Genomic DNA, 25,693 nt, shown 5'->3' on the forward strand with positions numbered 1-25,693 from the left:
AGGAGCTAGCTATGTGACCCATTATCTCTCAGGCCCCTAGTCCCAGGCCTACCCTAAGCAGCTCAGCTGTGGCAGCGACTCCAAGGGTGCAGGGCTTGCTTGCTTGGAGGAGGCCTTGCTCCTTCCTCCACCTCCCAACCCTCCAGGGACTGGTACCTCCCTTCATCCCTGGGGTCTTTCCTAATTGGCCTTCCCCAGTCTTTCCTCTACTCCTTCCTCTGCCTACCTCCCCTGAGATAGCTTGCCATACGTGGTCCAAAGAGCCCCATCTTCCAACAACTGCTTAAGGGGGAGGACTTGAGAATGGAAGTTATAGTGGGGATATAAGAGAGAAGAAAGGGGTACCTGGAAGAAAGGGGCTGAGCCTTGGGATGAGAGAAAAGAAAGACAGGTGGACTGAGGGTGCTTTTCTCCTGGCTGTGGTAGGGAGAGGCCTGGGCCCCTTGAGGGGCTGGTGTTGGAAGGGCATGTGGACTACAGCCATGATGCTGTATTCTCTGAGACATGCCAGGGGCTGCAGTGTAGAGGACCATTATCGCAACAGCCTGAGTGGCCCACACCCCTGTGGACCCATGGACACTGGTCAGTTCCTTCACACTAAATCTCCTCCCCATAGCCCAGATTCAGGTGTTACCAGTGCAGAACAGTGTTGACTGGGGCTGAAATATAGGACTTCGTGTGTCCTAGGCAAGATTTATGGATTTCCCTAAATTCCCTTTCACCCCGAGGAATGCTAGACCAAGGAGAGGGCTAGAAGGACAGGTGTCACCTCTCTGTTGATTTGGCTGGGTGGGAGATCCATGGGGGGATTCATGGGCCAGTTCTGCTCCTGGGAGGGTTCAGAGCCTCACAGACTCCCTGGGGAGGTCTCCTAGTCTGACTTTTGAAACTACCCTTCCTCCTCTAGAACTCCTCTACCCCTACCCCAGCCCATGACTGTCAGGCAGTGAAGAATAGTATAGAGGCAGGCTTTCAGCTTCAATGAAAATTGCTTTATTCTGCATTCTTCCAAGGGGTTGTTATGAAAGGTGCTGGGTCTTGGACTTCATTGGCACCCTCAGGGCTGGACAGATCAAGATGTGGCAAAGCTACTCCTCATTCAAGCCCTTTTGAAAGAAAACAAAGTTCAAATTAGCTCTGGAGAGGCAACCATGTGGGCAGATGGTACAGAAAACAGGTGAGAACAGGGCATGGATGGAAACCCTGAGGTGGGGCAGACGTGTTTTCACTATCAGTGAGAGGGGGTGTTCTGGAGGTAGAGCTCTGGGGTGGGCCAAAGGGAAGCTGCCAGGTGAAGACAAGATGGTACCCTGATGCTTGTCAGAAGCCACTCATCTAGGAGGGAAGTAGAAGCTAGCAGTTGAGGCGAAATTGAGATATACTGGGTGGATGTAAATTGGAGTCTTGTAGGGTTGATGACCACCCTAGGACTGGGATTTACAGATCATTGAAAGTTAGAATAGGAAGAATCTTAGAAATCACAGGGAACTCAATTATCTTGGCCTCTGGGGCTTTGTGGTTCAATAAGGAAATAAATGATAAGGAGGCAGCTGTGGTGTGTTGGGTGCTCTATTTGAGGCTGACAGAGCAGGTGCACCTGCTGTTGGGGGCGACAAATGCAGCTCAGGGGCAGGACCCACCTTGGCACCGATGTCACGGCTCTTGGCCCGAAGCTTGTTGACCTGGGACTCAGCGATGTCAGCCCGCTCCTCTGCCTCATCCAGCTCGTGCTGCACCTTGCGGAACTTGGACAGGTTGGTGTTGGCCTGCTCCTCCTGTGGGGAGAGGGAGGATGTGAGGATGAAGTGAGATGGGGCCTGGGCTCTCAGCCTTCAGCTTAGGGGGCCAGCTCCCCTTGATTCCTCCTCCAGGCCTTAACCCCAACAGAGTCACTCACCGCCTCCTCGGCCTGGCGCTTGTAGGCCTTGACCTTCAGCTGCAGCTTGTCCACCAGGTCCTGCAACCGCAGCAGGTTCTTCCTGTCCTCCTCAGTCTGTGGGGGAGGGGTAGGCAGGAGTGAAGCTGGTACAGTCATTATGTACAGCTTCTCTTGTCTTCTTTATCCTGAATGTAATATTCTGAACCAATTCTATTCTCTGACTCTCACTAAATGCTTGAATTCTCCCTATAATTTCTTATCCAAAAGTGTGACTATTTCTGGACATGGTGGTGCATGCCTGTAATCCCAGTAGCTCAGGAGGCTGAGGCAGGAGCATCTCGAGTTCAAAGCCAGCCTCAGCAATTTGTCTAGGGCCTAAGCAACTCAGTGAGACCTTGTCTCTGAATAAAATATAAAAAGGACTGGGGATGTGACTCAGTGGTTAAATGTCCCTGGGTTCAACTCCCAGTACAAAAAAAAAGAAAGAAAGAATGAAAAAATAAGAAAAAAAAATGTGAATGTTTTAAATGATGTGTACCAGGAAGGAATACAAGGAACAGATGGGATTCCTGAAATTATGCCCCAAATTGTGTGTGTGTGTACTCTTCTATGGAGCAGACTCATGAGGGTGTGGACCTCATGGAAGATAAATTCCCTGGCTCTGGAACTTGGTATGTGTTGGGATGACTTTGGGGCTGTGACTGTGATAGAATTTCCTGGGCTGCAATGGAGTGACAAGGACTTGACCTAGGTTAAGGACAAAGTGTACTTATAGGGATGGTGACATGCTGGATTAGAACAGAAATTCTAATTGAGAGTTTGATTCTAGAAAACACCATGGATATCTAGAGGGTACTGTCCTGAGTAACTAAAGTTTTTGAGATTTGTTTGAAAGGCTTTTTGGTGTGGCTTTGGTGTCTTTTGGGGTGAGCAAGCCTACACATTTGCTTTTTGGGGGCTGTCTAGAGGCCTGGGTATATCCCTAAGGTGTGGGCTGAGGAGCATGTTGAGGTGGTGACTGATCTGGGCCTGGTGACGCCCTGGTGAGGCAGGGCTAGGCAAAGTGAGATAGGGCCACCAGGGGCTGCACTCCAACCCCAGAAAAGGTAAGAGCAAACACTTCATTCCCTTGGGTGCTTGTCACTATGGCTTAGTGCAAAGGCTAGAGCCACCGCCCTGCCCTGGGAGCGCACCTGGTAGGTGAGCTCCTTGATGCGCCGCTCACTCTTCCTCATGCCCTTCACCGACTCTGCATTGCGCTTTTGCTCTGCCTCCAGCTCGTTCTCCAGCTCCCGCACCCGGGCCTCCAGCTTCTGCAGCTGCTTCTTGCCACCCTTGAGGGCAATCTGCTCGGCCTCATCCAGCCGGTGCTGCAGGTCCTTGATGGTCTGCTCCATGTTCTTCTTCATGCGCTCCAGGTGGGCACTTGTATCCTGCTCCTTCTTCAGCTCCTCTGCCATCATGGCGGCCTGAGCACAGGAGAGTGGGAGCACATGGTCTAGTCAAGTCCTTCACACCCTCATGGCCGAGCCCAGGGGGACATGGGCCTGGAGTGGGTGAGCAGGGTGGGGACTCACATCTGTGATGGCCTTCTTGGCCTTCTCCTCGGCATTCCTGCACTCCTGCACTGCTTCCTCCACTTCAGTCTGAAGCTGGGACAGATCTGCGTCCATCTTCTTCTTCTGATTGATGAGGCTGGTGTTCTGTGGTAGGTGGTGGGCAGAGCAGGAAAGGCATTGAGCATCCCTGTGTGACTCCCAGCCTTACCAGCTGAGTCCTGCAGCCCCTGCTCCCTCCAGGAATGCACAGGGGCACTGCCCACCTGGGAGTGCAGCAGCTGCACCCGCTCACTGGTCTCAATGAGTTCCTGCTCAGCCAGCTTCCGTGACCGCTCAGTCTGCTCCACCACAGCCCGCAGCTCCTCCAGCTCAGCCTGCAGCAGATTGTTGCGCCTCTCGACGATGGCGATGTTCTCCTTCAGGTCATCATTGGCACGGACTGCGTCATCCAGCTGGATCTGGGTGTCCTGAGGGTCAGGAAAATGAGCATGAGATAGAAAACTGGCCTCAGGGTCTTTGCAAGGCCCTTGCATGGAGCTGGATGTGGGTGGAGAGCCCATTGCAGTAGCTCAGGAGGGACCTGATGGAGGTGTCTGCAAGGACCTTGGGGCAGGAGGGATCTTGTGCCACCACTTAACCAGGACACATGGAATCCATTTCCCTTTCTGGGTAAGGGAACCTTCTGTTTCCAAGAGTCTTTGTGTACCTTCAGCAAGCTCTGGAGGCTCTTGACTTGCTTCTGGGCCTCAGCAGCCATGCGGTTGGCATGGCTGAGCTGGATCTCCATCTCATTGAGGTCACCCTCCATCTTCTTCTTCACCCGCAGGGCCTCATTGCGGCTGCGTGTTTCTGCATCCAGAGAGGTCTGCAGCGAGTCCACCACCCTCAGGTGGTTGCGCTTGGCCTGCTCCATCTCCTCGTCCTTCTCTGCCAGTTTCCGCTCAATCTCTGCCTTGATCTGGTTGAACTCCAGCTGGGCACGAAGGATCTTGCCCTCTTCATGTTCCAGGGAGGCCTGAGAGGAAGGTGGGGACAGGTGTCTGTGGTGGACAGTCAGGACCCAGGGTTGGGTGAGGGCTTCTGTTCACAAACCATGGATACAGAGAGGGTGCAAGAGTGACGTAAGTGGCTCAGTCAGAGAAGCAGAAAGAGGAGGGGGAAAAAGAGAATGTACAAGGCAAATGAAAATAAGCCTAAGAAAAGGTGATTTGGGCCCTCACAGTGGAGAGCCAGCTAGGAAGACAAAGAGGAAAATGAAGAAAGAGGTGTTGCCAAGGAAACAGAGGCAATCAGGCACAGAGTATAAAAAACACAGAGGCAGGCAGAGGAGGAAGGGGAGGTGAGTGGAAATAGGAGCTCATCTAAGATACAATAGGTGAAATGTTTGCATGGAGTTCAGTGGCCCCACATGCATTCTTTCCCCAAATATTTGTCGAGTAACTACTATGTTCCAGGCACTGACCTGATGTCTGCAGATGGGTCAGTGCACAAAATGGACCCAGGGGAGATGAGAGCAGGAACTGCAGCCATGAGCTTGGCCTCTGCCACCCCTCCCCTGCTCTACACTGAGCATTCACCTCAGCCTCCTCCAGGGCTGACTGTAGCTCCATCTTCTCAGCCTCTAGCTGCTTTCGGACCTTCTCCAGCTCATGGATGCTCTTTCCACTAGAACCCAGCTGCTCAGTCAGGTCAGAGATCTCCTCTGTGTGAAGGACATGTGACTCAGTTGGGGACTGCTGTGGTCCAAAAGGGGCAGGAGGTATGTCTCTTTGCTTGAGGTCCCTGGGCAGTCCCCCACAGGGACATTGCACCTGTGGGCTGCCTTGGGGCTAGCTCACCCTGCAGGTTCTTGTTCTCCCTCTTAAAGGTCTCCAGGTGCTCCAGAGACTCCTCATAGGCATTCTTGAGCTTGAAGAGCTCCGTGCTGAGGGAGCGCGCCTCCTTCTGCGAAGACTCCAGCTCCGACTGTGACTCCTCATACTTCTGCTTCCACTCGGCCAGGATCTGCGGGGGACGAGGCTCACTGTGCAGCCTCCGCATCCAGTCCCACGTCCAGGGCTGCTCCAGGCCCCCGGCCCAGGCTCAGCCTTCCTCCCCTGCCTCCAGGGAGGTGGGCTCTGACCCTGCACTAGCACCATCCCTCTGGGCCCCCAACCCTGCACACTGGCTGTGGCCCCACCCATGGCTCACCTTGTCAAAGTTCCTCTGCTTTTTGTCCAGAGCAGCGGCGGCAGCGTTAGAGCGCTCCACGTCCACCATCAGGTCCTCGATCTCGTTCTGTAGCCGGTGCTTGGTCTTCTCCAGTGAAGAGCACTTGGCATTGACGGCCTCCACGGCCTCCTCAGCATCCTGTAGCCTCTGGGCCAGCTTCTTCCTGCCCAGGAAAGTGTGGGAGAGGATCGGGAAGATTGAAGGTGTAGATTTGGACAAGTGGACATGAGCCTTTCAGAAGACAACCTTGAAAACTCAGAAGTAGTGTTCAGAGAAGCCTAAAGACAGGCCCCAGGGACCAAGAACTGGGCAGGCAGAGGATCTTGGTGGCGTGTGTGAAGACCTGCGGCACCCAGGAGGGGTATGGGGTGGCGTCCCTCTGACCCTGGACCAGCCTCTTGGCTGTGATGTGGAGAAGGCGTGGGCTTCTGCAGATCCTCACCTCCCCCACCACAGTGCCCTGCCCCGTGGGAGCACTCAGCCCTCAGACAAACCTTTTGTTCGTCTTATATTCGGATGAGAAACATAACGCGAGCAAAAAGCTTCCCCGAGAGGAGCAGGAGGTGGGGCCGGGGCAGGGTCCTCCTCTACTGTTAAACACTAGCTACGCATCCCCTGTGTGGAAGCTACTAAGGAGAGGACTGGGCAGAAAGTTCTGACCTCAAAGGGGCCTCAGTCAAAGGCCGGCTGACTGGGACTCACTTGGCCTCCTCCAGCTCCTCCGTTCGCTGGATGGCATCTGTCTCATACTTGGTCCTCCACTGGGCCACTTCTGAGTTGGCCTTGGACAGGACACGCTGCAGCTCAGCCTTAGCCTCCGTCTCCTCTTCATACTGCTCCCGCAGCAGGTCACAGTCATGCCGGGCTGACTGCAGTGCATGGGCCAGGGCGTTCTTGGCCTGGGGAGAGGCGGACACCAGAAGGCGGGGGTCAGCTTTACGCATGAGGCAACCCCAGCCCTTGCCCATTTCCTCACCCCAATCTCAACTTGCTCCCTTGGCTTCCCCAGTGGATTTGGCACATTTTGCTGAGTACTAATAACAAAAAGTGCCAGTCCAGCACAGCAGCCATCATCATTACTGCCATTTACAGGAGGAAGAAAGACTCAGAGAGGTCAGGAGGTTTCCCCAAGATCACCAGGCTATAAGAGGCAGGTTAGTATTGAGCCCTGGACTTTATTTAAACTCAAGTTCTTTCCCTTTTTTCATAAACTCAGCAAAGTGCTAAGAATAGGTCCAGTTTAGCGTCTTTCTTCCGTTTTCAGATTGTCCTGCTAATCCCAGGATCCACTGATGAAGTCTCTGCATCCCATACCTGTGCCCAGCCAAGACTATAACCTGCCTCCCTAGTTCATTTTCTTGCCACCTTCTCATACCCTGTCTTCCCCCCGGGGGCACCAGCAGAGAGGTAGAGACCCTGACCTGGGGAATAGAGTTAGAAGTCATGTGGTAGGGTTGGGTTATTATTTCTTTTTGAGATTCTCAGACACTAGTGGATAGACAGCAATCCTCATTCTTGGGAAAAGAAGGGATGCAGATGCAGGGCCAGTTGGTGTGCCCCTTGCTTGGGCCTGGTTGCTGGAGTCCAGGTCTCACCTTAACCTCCTCCTCTAGCTGCCTCTTGAGGTCCTCCAGTTGCTGGGTGTAGGTAAGCTTGCCTCTGGTCAGCTGGGAGATTAGTGCCTCCTTCTCATCCAACTGCCGGGACAGCTCACCTGGGTTGGCATCAAGGCACTTTCAACTCTTGAAGGTTAGCCATTCCTCTCTCTCCACAACTCCTCCCTTAACCCTTAGGTCCCATTTTCTGGAGAGACACTGCATGTGCATGTGAGGGGTGTGTGCACCTGAGCCTGCTGTGGCTCAGGAGGCCAAGAGACTGGGATCCAGGCTTACCATTCTCCGTCTGCAGCTTGGCCCGCTGGCTAGTGAGGTCATTGACGGAACGCTGGGTCTCCTCAGCCTTGCTTCGATGCTCATTCATCTGGTCTTCCAGGGTCCTGCACATCTTCTCCAGGTTAGCCTAAGGGAGGGATAAATTATGCGTGGATATTGGGGGTGGGGGCTGAAAGGAATGAAGGGGTGCAATTGAAGGAGAAAGGAAGAGGGAAAGTGTGGAAGGGAGGAGGGAATTAGAGAACCATGTAGAGGAAGGGGAGTGGGAAAAGGAGCCATCAAGGAAGAAAGAAGAAAAGGGAAGAAAGAAGAAAAGGGAACAAAGTGGTGTTACCTTGGAGGAGGGGAGTGGTGGAGCTGGGCTCACCTTGGCCTTGATGATCTGCTCCATGTTGGAGGTGACATCGTCCAGCTCCAGCTTGAACTCGCTCTTCTCCTTCTCCAGCTTCTGCTTCACCCGCTGCAGGTTGTCGATCTGCTCACCCAGCTCGGCCACGCTGTCAGCGTGCTTCTTGCGCAGGGCCGCAGCTGTGGCCTCGTGCTGCAGAGTGGCCTCCTCCAGGTCCCTCCTCATCTTCTGGAACTCAGCCTCTCGCTTCTTGTTCATCTCGATCTGCACAGATGTGGCCCCGCCGGCCTCCTCCAGCCGCTCACTGATCTCCTCCAGCTCTCGGGACAGGTCTGAGCGCAGCTTCTCCACTTTGGCCCTGGCAGTGCGCTCGGCCTCCAGCTCCTCCTCCAGCTCCTCTATGCGTGCCTGTGCCCAGATGTGAAGGGCTCAGACCTGCTGCCTGGACACCTCCATTGGGCCCCCACCCCAAGGCTCTAAGACTCCTAGCCTGCTGGGAACATCAAGTGAGTTCAGTTCTACCAGAGAGGTGGGCATGAAAGCATTTGGGGAAGGTGGTTTGAACAGCAGAGTTAGCCTTCCTTTAGGTGGATGCAATACATTCTCTTTATGGAAAGGAAAGCAGTTGAAGTTTGATCTTGAAGGACAAAGAGGCCTGGGATATTTACATCAGTTAAAAAAAAGATAAAAATTTAAAAGCAATATCTGTCTGATTAGACAACTGTAGACCTAACTCAGTGTCTGCTGTTGAGAACCTCAGAGCTCACTGTCAGGGTTGAAAGGCTAACAGGGTAAGGCTAACAGGTAATGGGGAAAGGCATGGCGACCCAGAGGTCTGGAGTTGTCTTCCCATGGCCACCCAGCTAAAGCCAAGCTGAGACAGCAAACCAGGATTTCTACCCTCCAGACCTGGACCTTTTCAGAGTTTCTTCTCATGTTTTCTTTGGATCACACAGTCCCTGTAGGGGACACTGTGATAGCTTTGTGTCTCCTTTCATGAACACATAGTAAGCTCCTGTAATGCTAGGGGATGGGATATCCTGTAGGAGGGGAGCAGGGAGGCTGAGAACCAACTAGGGACTACAGTGTCCAACCTGGGCTTCCCAGACCTCACCTGAAGCTCTTTGAGCTTCTTCTGCAGCTGGCTGCCCAGGGCCTGCTCATCTTCAATCCTGGCATTGAGTGCATTCAGCTCAAAGTCCTTCCTAGGGAAAGATGGAGTATAAGGTAAGGAAGGCTATTTGTGCTCTCTGGGGGCACACAATAGCAATTGGAGATTACCATAAGACATGATTTAATCAGAAAAACAGTGTCCAGGGGTATGGAAGATCCCTGAAGCTGTAACACCTGCTATAGGATTGAAGTCCAACAATGATGTAGTGGGAAGAGCCTGGTAAACTGAGCTCCATGGGTCTTTCCTCTCTTTTTTTCTTTTTTCTTTTTTTTTTTCCAACTATAAAATGAGGGGGGTTGGACTAGCTTATTTCAAATGTCTCTTTTAGTTTGATGGTCTTTAGTTTGTTACTGTTACTTTGGGCAACTCGTTAACCTTTCTGAGTCTTAGTTTTCTCTTTGGTAAAGTAGGACTAAAGGTATTTTTAAAAAGCTGGGGAGGCTGAGGCAGGAGGATCACTAGTTCAAAGCCAACCTCAGCAACTTAGCAAGGCAACACAAGCAACTCAGTGAGACCCTGTCTCTAAATAAAATATAAAAAGGACTGTGAATGTGGCTCAGTGGTTAAGTGCCCCTGAGTTCAATTCCCAGTAACCACCCCCCAAAAAGTGACTGAGGAACCAATGGAATCCTAGATTCATCATTCATTCATTCAGTAAATTCTGCACCTCGGAAAGTGGGAAGTGCAAACACAAGCCAAGGCACCATAAGATCATCAGATATCAAAATATGTTCTGCAAGTCACCATGCACCAAGTCTAGAAGATGGGTGCATGTTCTTTGGAAGAATTTGCAATAATTGGGACCACAAGTTATTAAAAAAATATGAACTGGTCCCTCCACTTCTTGGGCATGTGGGCAGACCCAATTTTTTGTGGCCCTTTGGGTTTTCTCCGAAAAACCCAAAGGGACTTTCCTAAGAGATTTTTATGTGGCAGGTTCCTCCATTTCAAGCAACTAGTCTCCAATAGTGTCATGTAAAAAGAGACCAAGCATTTATTTTCATCCCTACTGAGTGCCCCACAGGAAGAAAGGGCTTGAAGGAAACTATTTGCCAGGGAGGACAACAAGGCCCCAATGTATGGGTCTGGGGGAGCACAGCCCTCTTCCTGAGGGTACTTGCTGCAGTTTAAGCATCCAATTATGGAAGCTGTCTGAGGGCATTGCCTCTCAGGTTGGGTGTCACCTTGTCCTGCAGTGGGCAGAGCAGGCTGTAGGGTTGGGGAGGAGGCAAAGTGGTGGGCAGGGGAACGTGGTACTTTTTTAGCCGCTCATCCAGCTGCTGCTTGTCATTCTCCAGGTCCATGATGCTCTCCTGGGTCAGCTTCAGGTCACCCTCCAGCTTCCTCTTGGCTCGCTCCAGGTCCATGCGCACCTTCTTCTCTTGCTCCAGGGATCCTTCCAGCTGGTGGAGAGAAGGCCCAGCCATGCCCCATGAGGTCAGGTACCTGACATGGTGATTTTGTAGCTCAGTTACTCCACATTTGGGGAATCCTTGGAGAGTGTTTGAGGCTTAGAAAGACTAAGAGTGGGCCAAATATTACCAGGGGTTGTGAGAGCACCAACCATGGAGAGGCTGCTTGATACATATGTAAGGAATGAAGGAATGATTGTGGGACAAACTCAAAGCTATAGTCATTCGTTCAGCATCCTATAAGCACCTACTGGTACCAGGTTCTGTGGTAGGACCTGCAGACACAATTGTCTGTACAGGTTCCTGTTTAAAGCTGTGACAGATATTTAAATAAGTGTAGAGTGATAAGGCATTCGTTGACCATACACCCATCTGAGGGAACAGTGATCACTTATGATCAGATCTGCCCAAAATTTCCAAGTGCAAAGATCCTCCTTGAGGAGCCTCACAAAATTCCCAAAGAAATATATCATAGTATTACAAGAAGCCCCCTAAATCCTGTGGTCAAAGGAAGAGATATATAAGTTTAAAGTTAAATTAAATAAGAAAGTCCATCTGTATCATTGATCACATCAGTGAGATTAGATGCATAATTTAGAATTGACCTATCTCCTGATTTCCTTTTCCCCAGTTTCCTTCAGAAAGGTATCAGGAGAATGAACTTCCTCCAACACTTCCCTCCCAAAATACACAGCCACACAGTCACACCCTTCAAGCACAGATGGACATTTTCTATCTAGGCTCTGTCACTCTGGGTCTACTTACATCATCCACCTGCTGTTCCAGCTTGACCTTGGCTTTGGTCAGGGTATTGACCTTGTCCTCCTCAGCCTGAAGGTCATCCAGGGCTTGCTGGTGGGCCTCTTGAAGAGCTTTCTTCTCCTTGGTCAGCTTGACAATGATCTCATCCAGCCCAGCCATCTCCTCTGTCAGGTTCTTCACCTGTCAACCCCAAATCCCAGCCCCTTTAGGGTCAAAGATTACTAATCTGCAGACATCTATGGGGACCTCCAGGCCAAGGACCAGGACCATATTCTGGCCTGGGAATCCTGAGGAGACCTGGGTTGGAGTCAGAGGGAGCTGCCCTCACCTTGTTCTCTGTTGCGTGCTTCTCCTTCTCCACCTTGGCCAGTGTCAGCTCCAAGTCATCAATGTCCCTTTTGAGCTCAGAGCACTCATCTTCCAGCTTGCGCTTCTTGGCTGTGAGCTCAGCATTCATCTCCTCCTCATCCTCCAGCCTCTCAGTCATCTCCTTCACCTTGGCCTCCAGCTGGATCTTGTTCTTGATCAGCTGGTCACAGCGTTCCTCTGCATCAGCCAGGTTGTCTTGTTCCTGATGGCAAGGCACAGAGGGAAGGATGTTTAGTAGGCAGGGTCCTTGTCCTCATGGGTAGATGAAGGGAGAGGTACAGCCCTCAAAGAGGAGAGGAGCGCTACAATATTCTCAGTTGAGCAGAACCTTGGAAGGATGGGAAAAGGAAGAATTTTAGGGCAATGTGGCTTGGGAGCATTTGGGAGAGGAGGAGAGAAGGAGGAAATTCTCTTCCTCTAGACTCTTCCATTGAAGGAAGGGAACTGCATTTACTGATGCCAAATACTTTATGTATGTACAAGGTATTCTCTGTTTAGAGATGAAGAAATTGAGGCTCAAAGATGTCTTGTGGGCTGGGCATGGTGTCACACACCTGTAATCGCAGTGACTCAGGAGGCTGAGGCAGGAGAATCTCAAGTTCAAAGTTAGCCTCAGCAATTTAGCGAGACCCTAGGCAACTCAGTGAGACCCTGCCTCTAAATAAAATATAAAAAAGAGCTGGAGATGTGATTAAGGGGGGTTAAGTGCCCCTGAGTTCAATCCCAGTACAAAACAAAACAAAACAAAACAAACAAACAAAAAAAGATTTGTTGTTTCCCTAAGGTCATAAAATTATTAAGCTGTGGATCCAGGCTGAACCTAGGTAGAAAGCATATATATTTAAAAGTTAGTTATTTTCCCCTTTCCTCCTCCTGAAGGACCACTTTGGAGGTCTTTGGAAATGAAATCCTAGAATCTTCTGCCTGTGAAGGACAAGATGTGAGCCCCTGGGTGGGGAGTACAGAGTTGTTGGAGGTGTAGGAAGAGCAAAATGGAAGGGTCAATAATAACGCCAGGAGCCTCACAGCCTGCACTTGGAGCTGAAGGTCATTCTTCTCCTGCAACAGGGACACCATCTTCTCCTCTAGTTCTTTCCTGCGAGCCTCGGACTTCTCCAGTGCATCTTTGATGCGCCCGAACTCCTCCTTCATAGTAGCCATCTCCTTCTCTGTCTCTGCGCTCTTCAGTAGTGGCTTGATCTTGAAGTAGAGCTTCATCCATGGCCAGTTCTTGACTCCCATGAAGGCCCGAATGTTCCACTGGATTATTAGCAGGGAGTCTCTGCAAGGGCCCAGCAAGAGAGCCGGTGAGAGAGCCATCCAGCATCCTTCCCACTTGTGGCCCTGACTCCCAGGTAACACCCCCTTTCCTCCATCCATTCCACCCTCCCTGAGGTCCTCCAACCCTGAGAACTATACTGTATCTATGGGAGCCCCTGCATCTCTTTTTGAAGACTCAGTGAGGTCTTTCTTTTGACTCTGCCTTTGAACCAACCTGGGCCTTGGAGAGACTGGGAACCTCTTCTTGAGATCTCTCACCTGCGTTCCAGCAGCTTCTTGAACTCCATTCTGGAGAGGACACCCCGGGACTGTGCCTGGATGCGGGTGATGATGCGGCTCAGCCTCTCATCTCGCATCTCCTCCAGCAGCCCCAGCAGACCTGCTTTGAAGAACACCTGCAGAGAAAGTGTGTGTCGGGTGTGACCAGAAATTTGTATGAGGGAAAAGAGGTGGTGGGGATTATCTTGGGAACGGCAACAATTTAGAAAAGAATTGAAGGGAGGAGGTCAATGGCAGTTGGAGTTGGAATGGGGGAAGTGTTGCTGGGATGGGGAGGGGTAGCATATGGTTCAGAAATATCCCTAAGATGATTGGTAAAGGGAGCCAGGAGGTGAGGAATCAAAGGACAAGAGACATTTTTAAACAATTTGTTTCCTGCTTTTCCTCACCTTGGTGTGTCCAAACTTGTACTGGTTGTGGTCAATGTCCAGAGAGCCCAACAGCTTCTCTGCCCCTTTCCTGCTGTCAATGAACTGACCCTCAGGGATGGCCGCTGGGTTCAGGATGCGATACCTGGGGAGGAGAGTGCCTGGGGTCACCTGCTTTGTGCATGGATTCTGCTCTGCTTACAGAATTCAAGGGCTGCCTGCAGACTCCTGCTCCATCCAGGCAGCCCAAGCTCCCCCTGCTCCCTGCACTCTGGGGCACGTCTGAACCCACCTCTGCCGGAAGTCCCCATAGAGGATGCGGTTGGGGAAGCCTTTCCTGCAGATGCGGATGCCCTCCAGCACACCATTGCAGCGCAGCTGGTGCATGACCAGGGGGTTGTCCATCACCCCTGTGGCAAGAGGGGAAAGCAGAGGAGTGTGTGAGGAGAGCAATGGGAAAAGAGTCAAAAGTTCTGGGTTCTGATCCTGCAACTGGCACTTATTAGCCTAAAATCTTAGCAAGTCAGTTAATAATATCCTCCATTTGTTTAATTTTTTCCCTAGCTACACTTTTAGGAATAACCAAAGGCTTTCACATTTCTTTTTTTATATGTCTCTCTTCTGTTTTTATAGGTGTGGCCAGGACAGATATATTCCATTTTCTGGATGAGTAAGCTAAGGTCAAATGGGTTAGTGACTTGCCTAAGGTCATGGAGCTGATCGAGATCAGAGCCAGGCCTTGAACCCAGGTCTCTGAGCTTCTTTCTGTCTCCTTACATATAAAAATGGATTGACAGTACTTGGTGCAGTGGCACACACTTGCAATTGGCTGCTTGGGAGCTGAGGCAGGAGGGTCACAAGTTTGAGGCCAGACTGGACAACTTAGTGAGACCCTCTTTAAAATAAAATGAAAAGGGCTAGGGATAGAGCCCAGTGGAAGAGTGTCCCTGGATTCAATCCCCAGCACAGCACACACACACACCATGGATAGACAATCCTTGAATTTCTCATTGAGGGGTTGTAAATCACTGCTGAGGTGATATCCATCAGAGTGCCTTACACACTATCCTGAATGACACATTCCAAATGTAAGGTAACACTGGGAGCTGGTGGTCTGGGAGACCTCACAGGGGACAGGAAGAGAATAATGTCACTTGGAAAGAATAGTGTAGTAGATGAGGAGATGACTTAGAGGGACCTGTCCCTGGCCCATCCATGGGCTGGTCTGAGTTCATAGGCTCACCTGGGGACTTTGTCTCATTGGGGATGATGCAACGCACAAAGTGGGGATGGGTGGAGCGCAGGTTGGTCATTAACTTGTTCAGATTTTCCTGTGGCAGAAAAAGCAAGAGGAAAAGTAAAGAAAGTAAAAGAAAAAGAAGTAGGAAAGGAAGAGATGGAAGAGAAAGAGAGATGGAAAGAATGCAAGGAGATGAAAGGGGTGGAAGGCATGTGGAAATGAGAAGAGAGATAAGATTAGAGGCCAGTAGATGAAAGAAAGGGATGACAGAGAAAAAAGGATCAAGAATGGCTAGAGGAGACTGGGAGGGAGAGGAATAGGAAATGAAGAAGGCAGGGAAGGGCCAGGGGTGGGGGTTTGGGAACCACAGTGGATAGAGAGCTTTGATGAATTGGAGCTGGGGTCACACACTCACCCTGTGCAGAGCTGACACAGTCTGAAAGGATGAGCCTTTCTTGGCTTTGCCTTTGCCCTTGTCAACAGCTGTGGGAAAGGGAGACAACAAAGGAACATCATGGGAGATTGAGGGCATGGGGTGAAGAATCACAACTTCTCTTCACATCCCACTGGCTGAGAGTCTTCAATGCAGTCACCTCCACTCAGTTCCATCCCACTAAGTCTGTAAACCCCAGGAGCCTGACAGGAAAGAAGCAGGGTATAGCAATTGACCTGTTCCAGAAGCATGGCAGACACCCTGCTCCTCAGTCCCCTGGGACCCCAGTCTCTACTTACGTGCATCAGCCCCAGCATAGTTGGCAAATAGGTTGCTGAGAAGCTTGAGAGAGGACTTCTGGTACAAGCCCACCACTGTCTCATTGAGTGGGTCCTTGTTCTTCTGCAGCCAGCCCAAGATGTTGTAGTCCACAGTACCAGCATAGTGGATCAGGGAGAAGTGGGCTTCCTGCTTCCCCTTGATATTGCGTGGCTTCTGGAAGTTGTTGGACTTGCCCAGGTGGTTGTCATACAGCTTGGCCTTGAAGGTCATGTCGGTGGCCTTGGGGAACATGCACTCCTCTTCCAGGATGGACATGATGCCCATGGGCTGGGGGTGGAGGGGAGAGTGTCATTGAGCGTGCTTCACACAGTGGAGATGGATTCTGCTTCACTGTCAATGTTTACTCATGGAGATGCCCCTTGTATCAAGCTATTAGGCTCACCTCTGAAGACAGTTACTATGGACTGGCATCTGCTCAAGCTTTCCACAGGTGGAGAATTTTGTTGGTGAGAGGGACTCTAGTGAAAATCTTAGAATGTGGCTGCTATTTGTGGTTTACACATCACTCCATCACCCAGATCCCTGAGGTGCCAGGGTTGAAAATAGGTGTACTTTTATGACCCCACCCATACCACCCTTACACATCCTGATCCTTGGATATAAACCAGGGCCATTAAACACTCCAGTGGGGGAGGTTGTCTTTCAGGTGTCCATCCTCCATGTGTCCACTCTCAAGTCCCTGGAAACTCAGCTGTTTCAGATGCCTCCCTTTCCTGGATAATAGGACAACACAGGACTCTGGAAACTGGGGCTTGGAACTCTTCAACCTCAGTCCTATTATTCAGAGGGGCTGTCACTTTGTCTGATATGGCAGAGGAGGGGGACGCAGTGGGCGGGGCCAGGCACCTTCTCGATGAGGTCGATGCAGGCCTGCAGGTCCATGCCAAAGTCAATGAACTCCCACTCGATGCCCTCCTTCTTGTACTCCTCCTGCTCCAGCACGAACATGTGGTGGTTGAAGAACTGCTGCAGCTTCTCGTTGGTGAAGTTGATGCAGAGCTGCTCAAAGCTGTTGAACTGCAGGCGGGGAGGGGCAGGAGCAGGTCAGGCAGGCAGGTGTCTGAGTGGCCAGGGGCATCAGCCCAGGGCTGTGCCATGCAGTGTGCCCAAGCCCAGCAGGGATGGGACTGGTCCCCTCCCAGGTCAGGGCAGGGGAGTGGGGGCTTTCCCTGAGGTTAGGGATGATGACTGCCCTGACAGTGCCACTGCCTTCCCATGCTGGACCCATAGCTGGCCCTTCACAAGCGACTGTGAGTGTGCAAGAGGCTCCCTGGCTCACATCGAAGATCTCGAAGCCAGCGATGTCCAGGACTCCTATGAAGTACTGGCGTGGCTGCTTGGTCTCCAGGGTGGCGTTGATGCGTGTCACCATCCAGTTGAACATTTTCTCATACACCGCCTTGGCCAGTGCTCCAGTGGCATATATCACCTGTGAGGTAGGGGAGCGACCCAGATGAGTTGGGTTGCTGGGAGAAATGAATTTGAAAGCTCCCACTTCTCCATACTAAGATCCCCACCCCAACCATTTATCTTCTGAAGATGACCCACCTGCTGGACATTCTGTCCCTTGGTGACATACTCATTGCCCACTTTCACCCGAGGGTGGCACAGCCCCTTGAGCAGGTCAGCTGAGTTCAGCCCCATGAGGTAGGCAGACTTATCAGCCTCTGGAAGGAAAAGTCAAGTAGCAAGGTTGGTAAGGGTTCCACAGCTCTGCAGATGTAGCCCTCAGTGGCTCGACAGCTCCACCCAGCTTCCCTGCCTCTCACCTTCAGTGCCGTCTGGCTCTGCCTGCTCCTCCCGCTGCTTCTGTTTGAACTTCATGTTTCCAAAGTGCATGATGGCGCCCGTCAGCTTGTAAATGGAGTTCTTCTCCTCTGGAGTGAAGCCCAATACATCAAAGGCGCTCTGTAGGCAGACCCCAAATTGGAGGATCCCAGAAAAAGAAGTATGACTGGTAAATGAGATCACTCATAAGTTAGGGAGAGCTTGAATCCTTAGTCCCTGTGGGTTCCCAGACTCCCACGCCCAGCAGAGAACTCCAAAACAAAGATGGAAGATGCAAGAGCAGGGTGTAGCCTCGGCCCCGCCCACTCTCAGTAGTCCTGGGTCTTCTCTGGAGCTGCTACACACTTATGCTTCCAGTTGCTATGCTTGCTCCCCTCCTTGGCCTCCCATACCTGTCTGTATCTGTTCTTTACCTAATATCTTGTCTCAGCCCCCTGACTCCCTTTCCCTTCTCCTTGGTAATGACTTATTTCTTGCCTTGTCTGCCTCTGTGTCCCAGGCTTCCAGCCCTCTCTTGTTTAACTGAACACCAAGTACTGGCCTGGCCTGTCTCATCTCACACATATCCCAACACACCCTTGTAACAGGGCACATTTTGGCTGTCAGGGAGGCCATACTGCTTTGAACAACAGATAGTCAGTGACTTTGCTTTATTCCTGACATAGTAGACTTTCCCCTTGTGTCCCTGCTGCCCATTTTCCATTCTTGGCTTGGTCCTCACACACTTACATCAGTGGCCATGAGCTCTTCAGAGTCATCAATTGAGGCCACGGTAGTCTCTCCTTGGGAGATGAATGCATAATCGTAGGGGTTGTTTGTGATCAGCAGCATGTCTAGGAGGGTAGAAAGTGGTTTGAATATGATATAAGCCCCTGACTTTCATGGGGGCTGCCAGCCATAGTACATAGCCCAAGAGCAAGCACAGGATAGGGCTTGACTTGACTCTGCAACCCACAGACCTGAATCCAACAGCGCCAGGAAGCCCAGGGCATGCTAACAGAATCCAGCCACAGGCAGCAGGGACCAGGTTGCCATGGAGATAGCTGGTCTCCGCTGGTGGCTCTGACTCACCCAGCAACTCAGGCTTTTTGTTAGACAGGATTTGGTAGAAAATGTGATAATCTCTTTCTGCTTTCAGCTGGAAAATAACCCTGGATTTTTCCAGAAGGTCTGTGAACAGTCAGATAGAAGGAGAGAAAGAAAAAGGTTAAATTTTTTGATATAAGAAAAAAAGAGGAAGATAAGTGGTAAATGTAGTAAGTAAAAGTCAGAGCGGGGAGACTGGCATGATACACGGAGATCACACTCACAGATGAAGACAGAGACCCAAAAGGAGAGGGATTGTCTCAGAGAAAAAAATCCCAGAGAAACACACAAATGTGCAGAGACAGAGACGGAGAAAGAGCCAGAGGAAGTCTCAAAGACAGACAAATAGACAGACCTGAAGACACAGACACATAGAGATAGACAGGAAGAGAGAAGAAAAACAGAGTGGGGAGATAAGATGATCAAGGACAAAGGTGAGCCCTAGCAGATTCTTGGTACTCACAGGTCTCTATGTCTGCAGATGCCAATTTCCCTGTAGCCCCAAAATGGATTCGAATGAATTTCCCCTGAAGAGATGGAGGAGGGTAATGATGAGTTGGGGGAAGTCTCATACTTGAGGCCATCCCTTAAACCCCTATTCCAAACTCAAGGTCAGGGACCACTCACAAAACGGGAAGAGTTGTCATTCCGGACAGTCTTGGCGTTGCCAAAGGCCTCCAGAGCAGGGTTTGCCTGGATGATTTGATCCTCCAGGGTGCCCTGCAAAGGTCGAGAAGAATGGCAGATGAGAGTCTTCCCTTCCCTTTCTTCAGTGCAGGCCCTTGGAGGACAACCAGCCTACCTTGCCTGGATTCTGGTCCTTTTTGCTGCGATCACCGATGGCGGCGATGACAGCGAAGTATTGGATGACCCGCTTGGTGTTGACCGTCTTCCCAGCCCCGGATTCTCCGCTGTCAGGAGAGTCGGGCTCATTAGGCAGAGAACAACACGCTCGAGTGAGGAGAGAATGTATGTCCTATCTGAGAGTAGGACCCCTGAGCAGGAAGCTGCTGGATAATATGCACCCAAAACACACAGCTGTCTTCAGACATTCATAGGGTCAGGGGTAACAGCCAGGCAGAATACCTCAAGGAGGCACTGGGTTTGGGCAGGTTGAGCTCATGCTTGATGGGGCAAGGTCAATGGAAGGAGATGGGTCTCAGGTATTTTAGAAAAGAATGGGTGGGGCTTAAAGAATGGGGAAAGTTCCTGAAGGAAAATGAAGAGGTGAAGAAGACATGGTGGCAATGGGCTTATGGGTAAATGGAACGTTAGAGTAGGCAAAGGAGATGAGAGAGGAAAAATAGGGGAGGGATGGGGAGGAGAAAAGAGGGAAAAGCAAAGAGAAGGGTCAGAGTAAAGATCAGGGAAGAAAGGGGAGATGGGCGTGATGGCAGAGGGGAAAAGGAAGGACTGTAGTGCTCTGGGTCCCTGTTGGGGCTGGGGTTAGGGATTCTGAAAAGGAACAGTGCAGGAACTATACTCACGTGATGAGGATGGACTGGTTCTCCCGATCTAGAAAAGAGGACAGGCAACAGGGTGAGGGCTGAGGGCCCAGCTGGGTGTTGGGTTGAGGGCACAGGTCAGGTGCAGGGCTCACCTGTCAGCATGTACTGATAAGCGTTGTCAGAGATGGAGAAGATGTGGGGTGGGGCCTCGCTTCTCTTCTTGCCCCGGTAGGCAGCCACCACCTCAGCATTGTACACTGGCAACCACTTGTAGGGGTTGACAGTGACGCAGAAGAGGCCTGAGTAGGTCTGGTAATAGAAAAGTGGGTTCCAGTGATGAAGTTGGGCGAGGTGGAGATTTTCAGAGTTAGAGAAAGACCCCAGGGGAGGAGAAAGGGAAATGAAAACCTCTAAATGGGTTCTTGTGAGTCATGCCAGCTCCCAGGGTATTTGAATGGAGCAAGGATTTAGGGTCTAAATAGATAGAGTGCCACACTGCCTGGGCACCAGAAGCAGACATTTTGACTCAGGAGTGGAAACCCTTGGGCCAGGATGGTTCCAATGGAAAGTCTGGTGCCTCCCTCCACTCACGTAGATCATCCAGGAGGAGTAGCGCTCCTTGAGGTTGTACAGCACCGCGGGCTCGTGCAGGAAGGTCAGCATGGCCATGTCCTCAATCTTGTCGAATTTGGGAGGGTTCTGCTGCATCACCTGGTCCTCCTTCACAGTCACTGTCTGCACATCCCCCACAGACCATTCTGTCAGCCTGTTTCCCCTTCTCCTCCCTCATCAGGGAGAGGAGGAGGGCAAGTTACAGGACCCTGGTGTCCAGCAGGGAAGGAACCAGGATCTCCCTGAGAGCATAGATTGGATTCTGGGAATGAGAACGGTTCTTTAAGGGTTTGGATCTGTACCCAAAGGGAAGGAGACCCAGTCTGGCATGGTGGCATACGTCTATAATCCCAGAGGTGCGCCCACCCCAGGTAGACACCCACCTTGCCATTCTCAGTCTCGGCAGTGACTTTGCCACCTTCTCGAGACACAATCTTGGCCTTGACAAACTCCTCTTTGTCATCAGGCACAAAGACATCCTTCTTGAGGTCAAAGGGCCTGGTTTGGGCTTCCAGCCGCTCCTTCTCTGACTTGCGCAGGAAGGGGGCGGCAGCCCCAAACGCAGCCATCTCCGCATCCACCATGGCTGTGCCTAGAACGAACAGGAGTAGCTGACTTTCCTCCCATTGCTCTCTCCCTCCAGTGGGGGCCCCCAAACCTAGCACATACTCAAGGGGAGTTATCAGTGAGTCCCACATTTTTAACCAGAGAGCAGCATAGCAAACCTACCACAGTAGAAAGGACAACTAGCTTTCGTTCAGACTGGGCTGTCTGAGAGCAGGAATCTGACTATATCCATCTTTGACCCTCACCAATCTCTGCCCTCCCCTCAAAGTAACAGGTAAGCTGATTTTGGTAGCCAAGATGTCCTCCCAAAGGCAGGGCAGAAATGGGAGTTCCATAGGTTGGCTTTGGGACTGTCATGCCCAATCTCCCCAGATACCCTGCACTCTGTCTTCAGTTTTTCTTACATTGGTTCCTCAAATGTGTCTAGAGATGAGGAAAGGGGCCCAGGCCTACAGGGGACCTGGAGAGTGACCCAACCTGCCTAGCACCACCTCCCCTCTTCTCCCTGACTCTGTCCTTTGGCACCCACCCTCCCCTGGAACTGAAAACAATCTGGAAGTGGTGGCCAGTTTCTCGGGTCCCATGTTCTTTCTTCCTTTCCAAATACTGTCCCCTCTTCCCCAAGGACTAGTTCTAACAGTTTCCTGGTGTTAATGCAACACTTGGGCCCCAATCCTCCCACTCTTGTGTATATCCAGAGAGGGAAACTTTTTTTGAGTCACCTGAAAGACAACAGTGGTCACATTCATTCAGTGCTTTCCACTAAAAACACTTCTACGCATGTTCACTTACTCAGTCCTCACCCCACTGGAGAGATAAGGGAATCAGGTATGAGTAGCTTGCTTGTCCAAAAACACAAAACAATAAGTGATAGAGCCAAGTCTTGAACCCGAGCCTCATGACTCCAAAGCCAGTGCTTTTCGATCCTGTCCCCATTTTGCCAGACTTTGTGGGCATTTTTAGAAATAAGACACCGTGAGTGTCCTCACACAGACCATTCATCACACAGCCCAACACTGCCATTGCCACATGCCCTCTGATGAGCACACATGCTTATCCACACATGTCACACAAAGGCAGGCTTCCTTTCTATACCTTAGGACCCCCCCACAGTGTCCCACATGTGCCTCAACAACAGATGTGCACATAGACATATGTGTACAGAATAAATAGGCTTGCGTGGCTGTGTGACCACACCATGTGCCTGTGATCTCCTTCTGCAGGGTTACACACTGCAATAGTCATGACTCCTGTCACAGAGCAAGGCCTCCATGTGTATGGACACGGGAAGTTATATGTCCCAGAACTCACTGAACTAGCTTCCTATATAATCATTCTCTGCCATCTTTCACTCCTCCCCCAAATGGACCTGCTTGTCCTCTGACATGATGATGAACACATCTCCCACTTATCCATATATTAGATAGTGAAGTACACACCCTCCCTTACATTCAAAACATGTGCGCTGGTACACACGTGTGCGCACACACACACATAGACACACACGCTCTTCTTATGCATTCTGGTCCTATATGCTCAGATACAGATATCTTCCCCTGGGAATGCATGAGCCCCCTCATGCCCATGGCACAAACATACATGTTTAGATCTGCACATGTGTGCTCAATGACCAGACCTGGTACTCTGCATACAGCCCTACAAGAAGCTTGCTGTTCCTAGGGGAACCGCTTCTTAAACCTGGAGCCCCCTTATCCCAGGGGAAGGCCTCCAGCTCCCATTCCTACCTGAGAGCAGCAAGGAAACACACAGAGAGCAGGAGAGAGCTGAGAGTCAGACCTGGTCTCAGGGGCTGTATATATGGGGCAGCAGGGTGCCCCCACCCCCACCTGCACCCAGTCCCTAGCCGGATTTAGAAAGGGCTGTTGTCACTAAAAGCATTTCCCCCGCCCTGCCCCCCCCTGCCCAAACAGTGCTCCCCCTCCCCCTCTAGCTAGGAAACAATTGGAAGTGGTCGTCATTGTTATGGCATGGAGTGTGCAGGGTCTGAGTTCCAGGGGGCGGGGTGGCTCAAAGTGCAGCAAAAATATCTCCCAGGCCAGACCTCACATTCCCCAGCTGGCTAGAGAGCAAATTGACCACGACCACCATGACCTCTGGCAGACTGGGCGCTGGCTGTCCTGTACAGTGCACTCCTGGCCCCTTTCACTCTGCCCCTGCGACCCCTTACCCCCCCCCCCCCCCACACACACACACACTGGCCTGGCCCTATTTCCACAGTGTCTTCCCTGTTTCCCTGCCCTGGGCCTGTATCCAACTGTGAGATGGGAAGAGGCTGAGTTTCAGCAGCAGAAAGGGATAGGGCAGAGTTGGGGGCATGGCCCCAAGGAGGGAGCTGACCTGGGGCAACTGGAAGGAAGTGTCCTTGTCAGGTGGTAGGAACAATGAATGACCAGGAGCTTAGACATGGGGACCCTGGCTCAGGCACTGATTTCTTTGGACTAGCAGTCAATGTGTTGAGGTCACTGAGCCTCAGAGCCGGATAAGTCTTTAGTGATCCATCCAAGTTCTTCATTTTAGAGGGAGGGGAAGTGTCTTTTCTAAGGTTGTACATAATGAGAACAGCAAGATTTCAAGGTGGGAGACCTCAGCAGACAGGGGACAGAGCCTGGAAAGGGAGACTGGGATTCCAAGGAGGTAAGGACCCACTGTGTCAGAAGGCAGGACCCAGTGGCCTGATTGTCCCCATTGGGAGTCCTTTCCTGACTCATTTTACTCATCTACCCTGCAGGTATTAGATGTGCTAGCCCAGGGCCCGACCCTCTTAAGGCTATGGATAATATGGCTGCTCAGAGTGAGGAGACCCCTACCAATACTGCTGTTGCCTGACCCACTGAGCCTCCACTGAGGTGACCTCTGTCCAGACTTGGTTGTGATCAGTCTTCTGGCAAGTGGGGAGAGAGACAGGATAGGAAAAACCTGCCCTGCTCCTGGAGGCCCAGGGAGCAGCCACAAGGGAGGAGAGGAAAGGAACCGCTGGGTGTCTGCGTGCAAGCCTCACTGCTCCGTGTCCAGGCAACGGCTGCGTGGTTTGGTTTGAAATCCTCCCTTCTTCCCAAGCACAGCTCTCAGCGCATGCGGATTAATTCATCTGATTAACTGTCAGCTTGGAGGAGAGAGGCAGGCCTGGGGGATGGGGTGCCCAGCAGGTACATTTTGAAGGTGGAATGGGCACAGCAGGGAAGGGGAACTCCAGGAGAGGGCCCCCATGGGGGTTGCTCAGTAACCGAGTCTGAGGGCATTGAACTGTCGGGGGGCGTGCAGGCAAGTGGGGGACAGATCACAGACTGCAGGGGCTCTGTCTGACGCAGCAGCGGTGGCTCTGCAGTGCCAAGGTGTACAGTTGCTGAGGTAGCCCCAGCGGGCCTTGCTGCTAACATGCCCAGCAGAACAGAATCTTGGGGTCCTGGCTCAGCCCTGCCAGATGCTGAGGAATCAACTCCACTGGTAGGGACTTCAGGGATTAGTAATAAAGGGCAAAAGCTCTTTTACCACCCCTTCCAGCTTTCTAAGCACAAAAGTGCTATCCCTTCCTGATTTCCCAGGGCTCAGGCACAGATGCAGGCAATTGAGATGCATAAAGGATGCTCAGGACACAAGTAACCACTTCCAAACCCTGGCCCAGTGTCTTCACCCTGGCCCAGCCTCTTCGGCAGTGCAGTTGGGAGGCCTTTTCTACAGTTAATCAATCACACTTTGTTTTTCTTCTTTCAGGTTTAGAGGGCTCTGGTCCATTGATGTTTCCATGTTACTCTTCTTCACTCTTCAATGCAAAGTAGAACTCAACTCCCTAACTCTGTGTTCTCTGACTCATATTGGAGGGTTCAATGTCCTTAAGGACCCCCACTCAGTCTCTGACTCCTCTAGTACCTGCCCTTGGTGCCCTTGGACAATCCATCATGATCGTCCTCCTTCTTCTTTGCTCCTTTATGAAGACAGATTCCTTTATTTAACAAGTATTTATTGAGTATCTACTATGTGCTTGGTTTGTTCTAGTCCTTGAGAATAAAACAATGACCAAAAGAAAGATCCCTCCTCCGGGCAACTGTATTCAACGGTTAGAAGTAGAATCCAGACCTAAGCTTATTGCCAGTGCCTTTGAGCATGCACGTGCATGTTCCTAGTGGGGGGAGTGAGGGCTGGGGTCCATGCTGTGGGGTGGGTGGCAACTGTGCAGCATGTACTACAGAGTGATAGCAGACAAGACAAAGGAGAACAAACCAAAATGCTATAAATAAAAGGGCTGAGGGAGAGCAGCCTCACCAAGGTAGACCAAATAAGGCCTGAGTGGAAGGAAGGTGATCTGTCTCCCTGTTCTTCACCCCCCTCCCCCCCTCCCGGCATTGTGCCTGCTTTGTCTGGGCTCTGTCACCACCCTGATCAAGTGTCAGGCCCAAACAGGGGCCATTTGCTGTGAACGTGCCAGCAGGAGTCCAAAGAAAAAGTTGCTAAAATTACTACCAGGAATTGCGGGGTGGGGCAGGGGGGCACTATGGCAAACTAAAATAGACCTTAGCATGGAAAGAGGGAAATCAGAGGATCCCCAAAACCCAATGGGAAGGGAGAAGTAGGGGGCAGAAAGAGGCAGGGGACCTGGCCCTGGAGGAGGAATGAGGCACCAGTT

General features: G+C 51.4%; 1 protein-coding gene and 1 long non-coding RNA gene across 3 annotated transcripts; one reads left to right on the forward strand and one right to left on the reverse strand.

Moving 5' to 3' along the window:
- Positions 1 to 977: 977 nt before the first annotated feature.
- Positions 978 to 22,926, reverse strand: Myh7 (myosin heavy chain 7). Its single transcript, XM_047541562.1, has 39 exons — positions 22,797 to 22,926; positions 20,868 to 21,076; positions 20,464 to 20,607; positions 20,025 to 20,181; positions 19,912 to 19,939; positions 19,227 to 19,335; positions 19,052 to 19,144; positions 18,888 to 18,951; positions 18,410 to 18,508; positions 18,068 to 18,171; positions 17,320 to 17,458; positions 17,099 to 17,217; positions 16,830 to 16,979; positions 16,397 to 16,567; positions 15,508 to 15,817; positions 15,191 to 15,258; positions 14,779 to 14,866; positions 13,828 to 13,945; positions 13,557 to 13,680; positions 13,147 to 13,283; positions 12,634 to 12,889; positions 11,567 to 11,809; positions 11,242 to 11,418; positions 10,322 to 10,467; positions 9,005 to 9,095; positions 7,909 to 8,298; positions 7,542 to 7,668; positions 7,245 to 7,363; positions 6,352 to 6,548; positions 5,629 to 5,812; positions 5,277 to 5,442; positions 5,016 to 5,140; positions 4,145 to 4,453; positions 3,702 to 3,905; positions 3,457 to 3,582; positions 3,073 to 3,348; positions 1,898 to 1,993; positions 1,641 to 1,775; positions 978 to 1,106 (listed from the first exon to the last, which is right to left on the reverse strand). Exons 2-39 carry the CDS (start codon positions 21,066 to 21,068, stop codon positions 1,089 to 1,091), a joined length of 5,808 nt encoding a protein of 1,935 aa, XP_047397518.1. The 5' UTR covers positions 21,069 to 21,076; positions 22,797 to 22,926; the 3' UTR covers positions 978 to 1,088.
- LOC124977763 (uncharacterized) lies at positions 10,266 to 25,081 on the forward strand. Of its 2 annotated transcripts, none has more exons than XR_007107254.1 (3): positions 10,266 to 10,501; positions 19,198 to 24,218; positions 24,784 to 25,081. It is a non-coding gene; the product is annotated as an uncharacterized LOC124977763 (long non-coding RNA). The 2 variants fall into 2 exon arrangements; XR_007107255.1 differs by having other exon boundaries at positions 19,203 to 24,218.
- Positions 25,082 to 25,693: the final 612 nt, after the last annotated feature.

This window comes from Sciurus carolinensis, chromosome 2 (assembly GCF_902686445.1).
Source record: "Sciurus carolinensis chromosome 2, mSciCar1.2, whole genome shotgun sequence".
Classification (NCBI taxonomy): Eukaryota; Metazoa; Chordata; class Mammalia; order Rodentia; family Sciuridae; genus Sciurus; species Sciurus carolinensis.

Coding starts and splice junctions, on each gene's coding strand:
- Myh7 (XM_047541562.1), bottom strand. CDS start 21,068: ATGGTGGATGCGGAGATGGCTGCGTTTGGGGCTGCCGCCCCCTTCCTG. Junction 9,096..10,321: donor CTGGATGAGCGGCTAAAAAA/GTACCACGTTCC, acceptor ATCTTTCCCTAG/GAAGGACTTTGAGCTGAATG. Junction 6,549..7,244: donor AGCTAGAGGAGGAGGTTAAG/GTGAGACCTGGA, acceptor GCCTCTCCCCAG/GCCAAGAACGCCCTGGCCCA.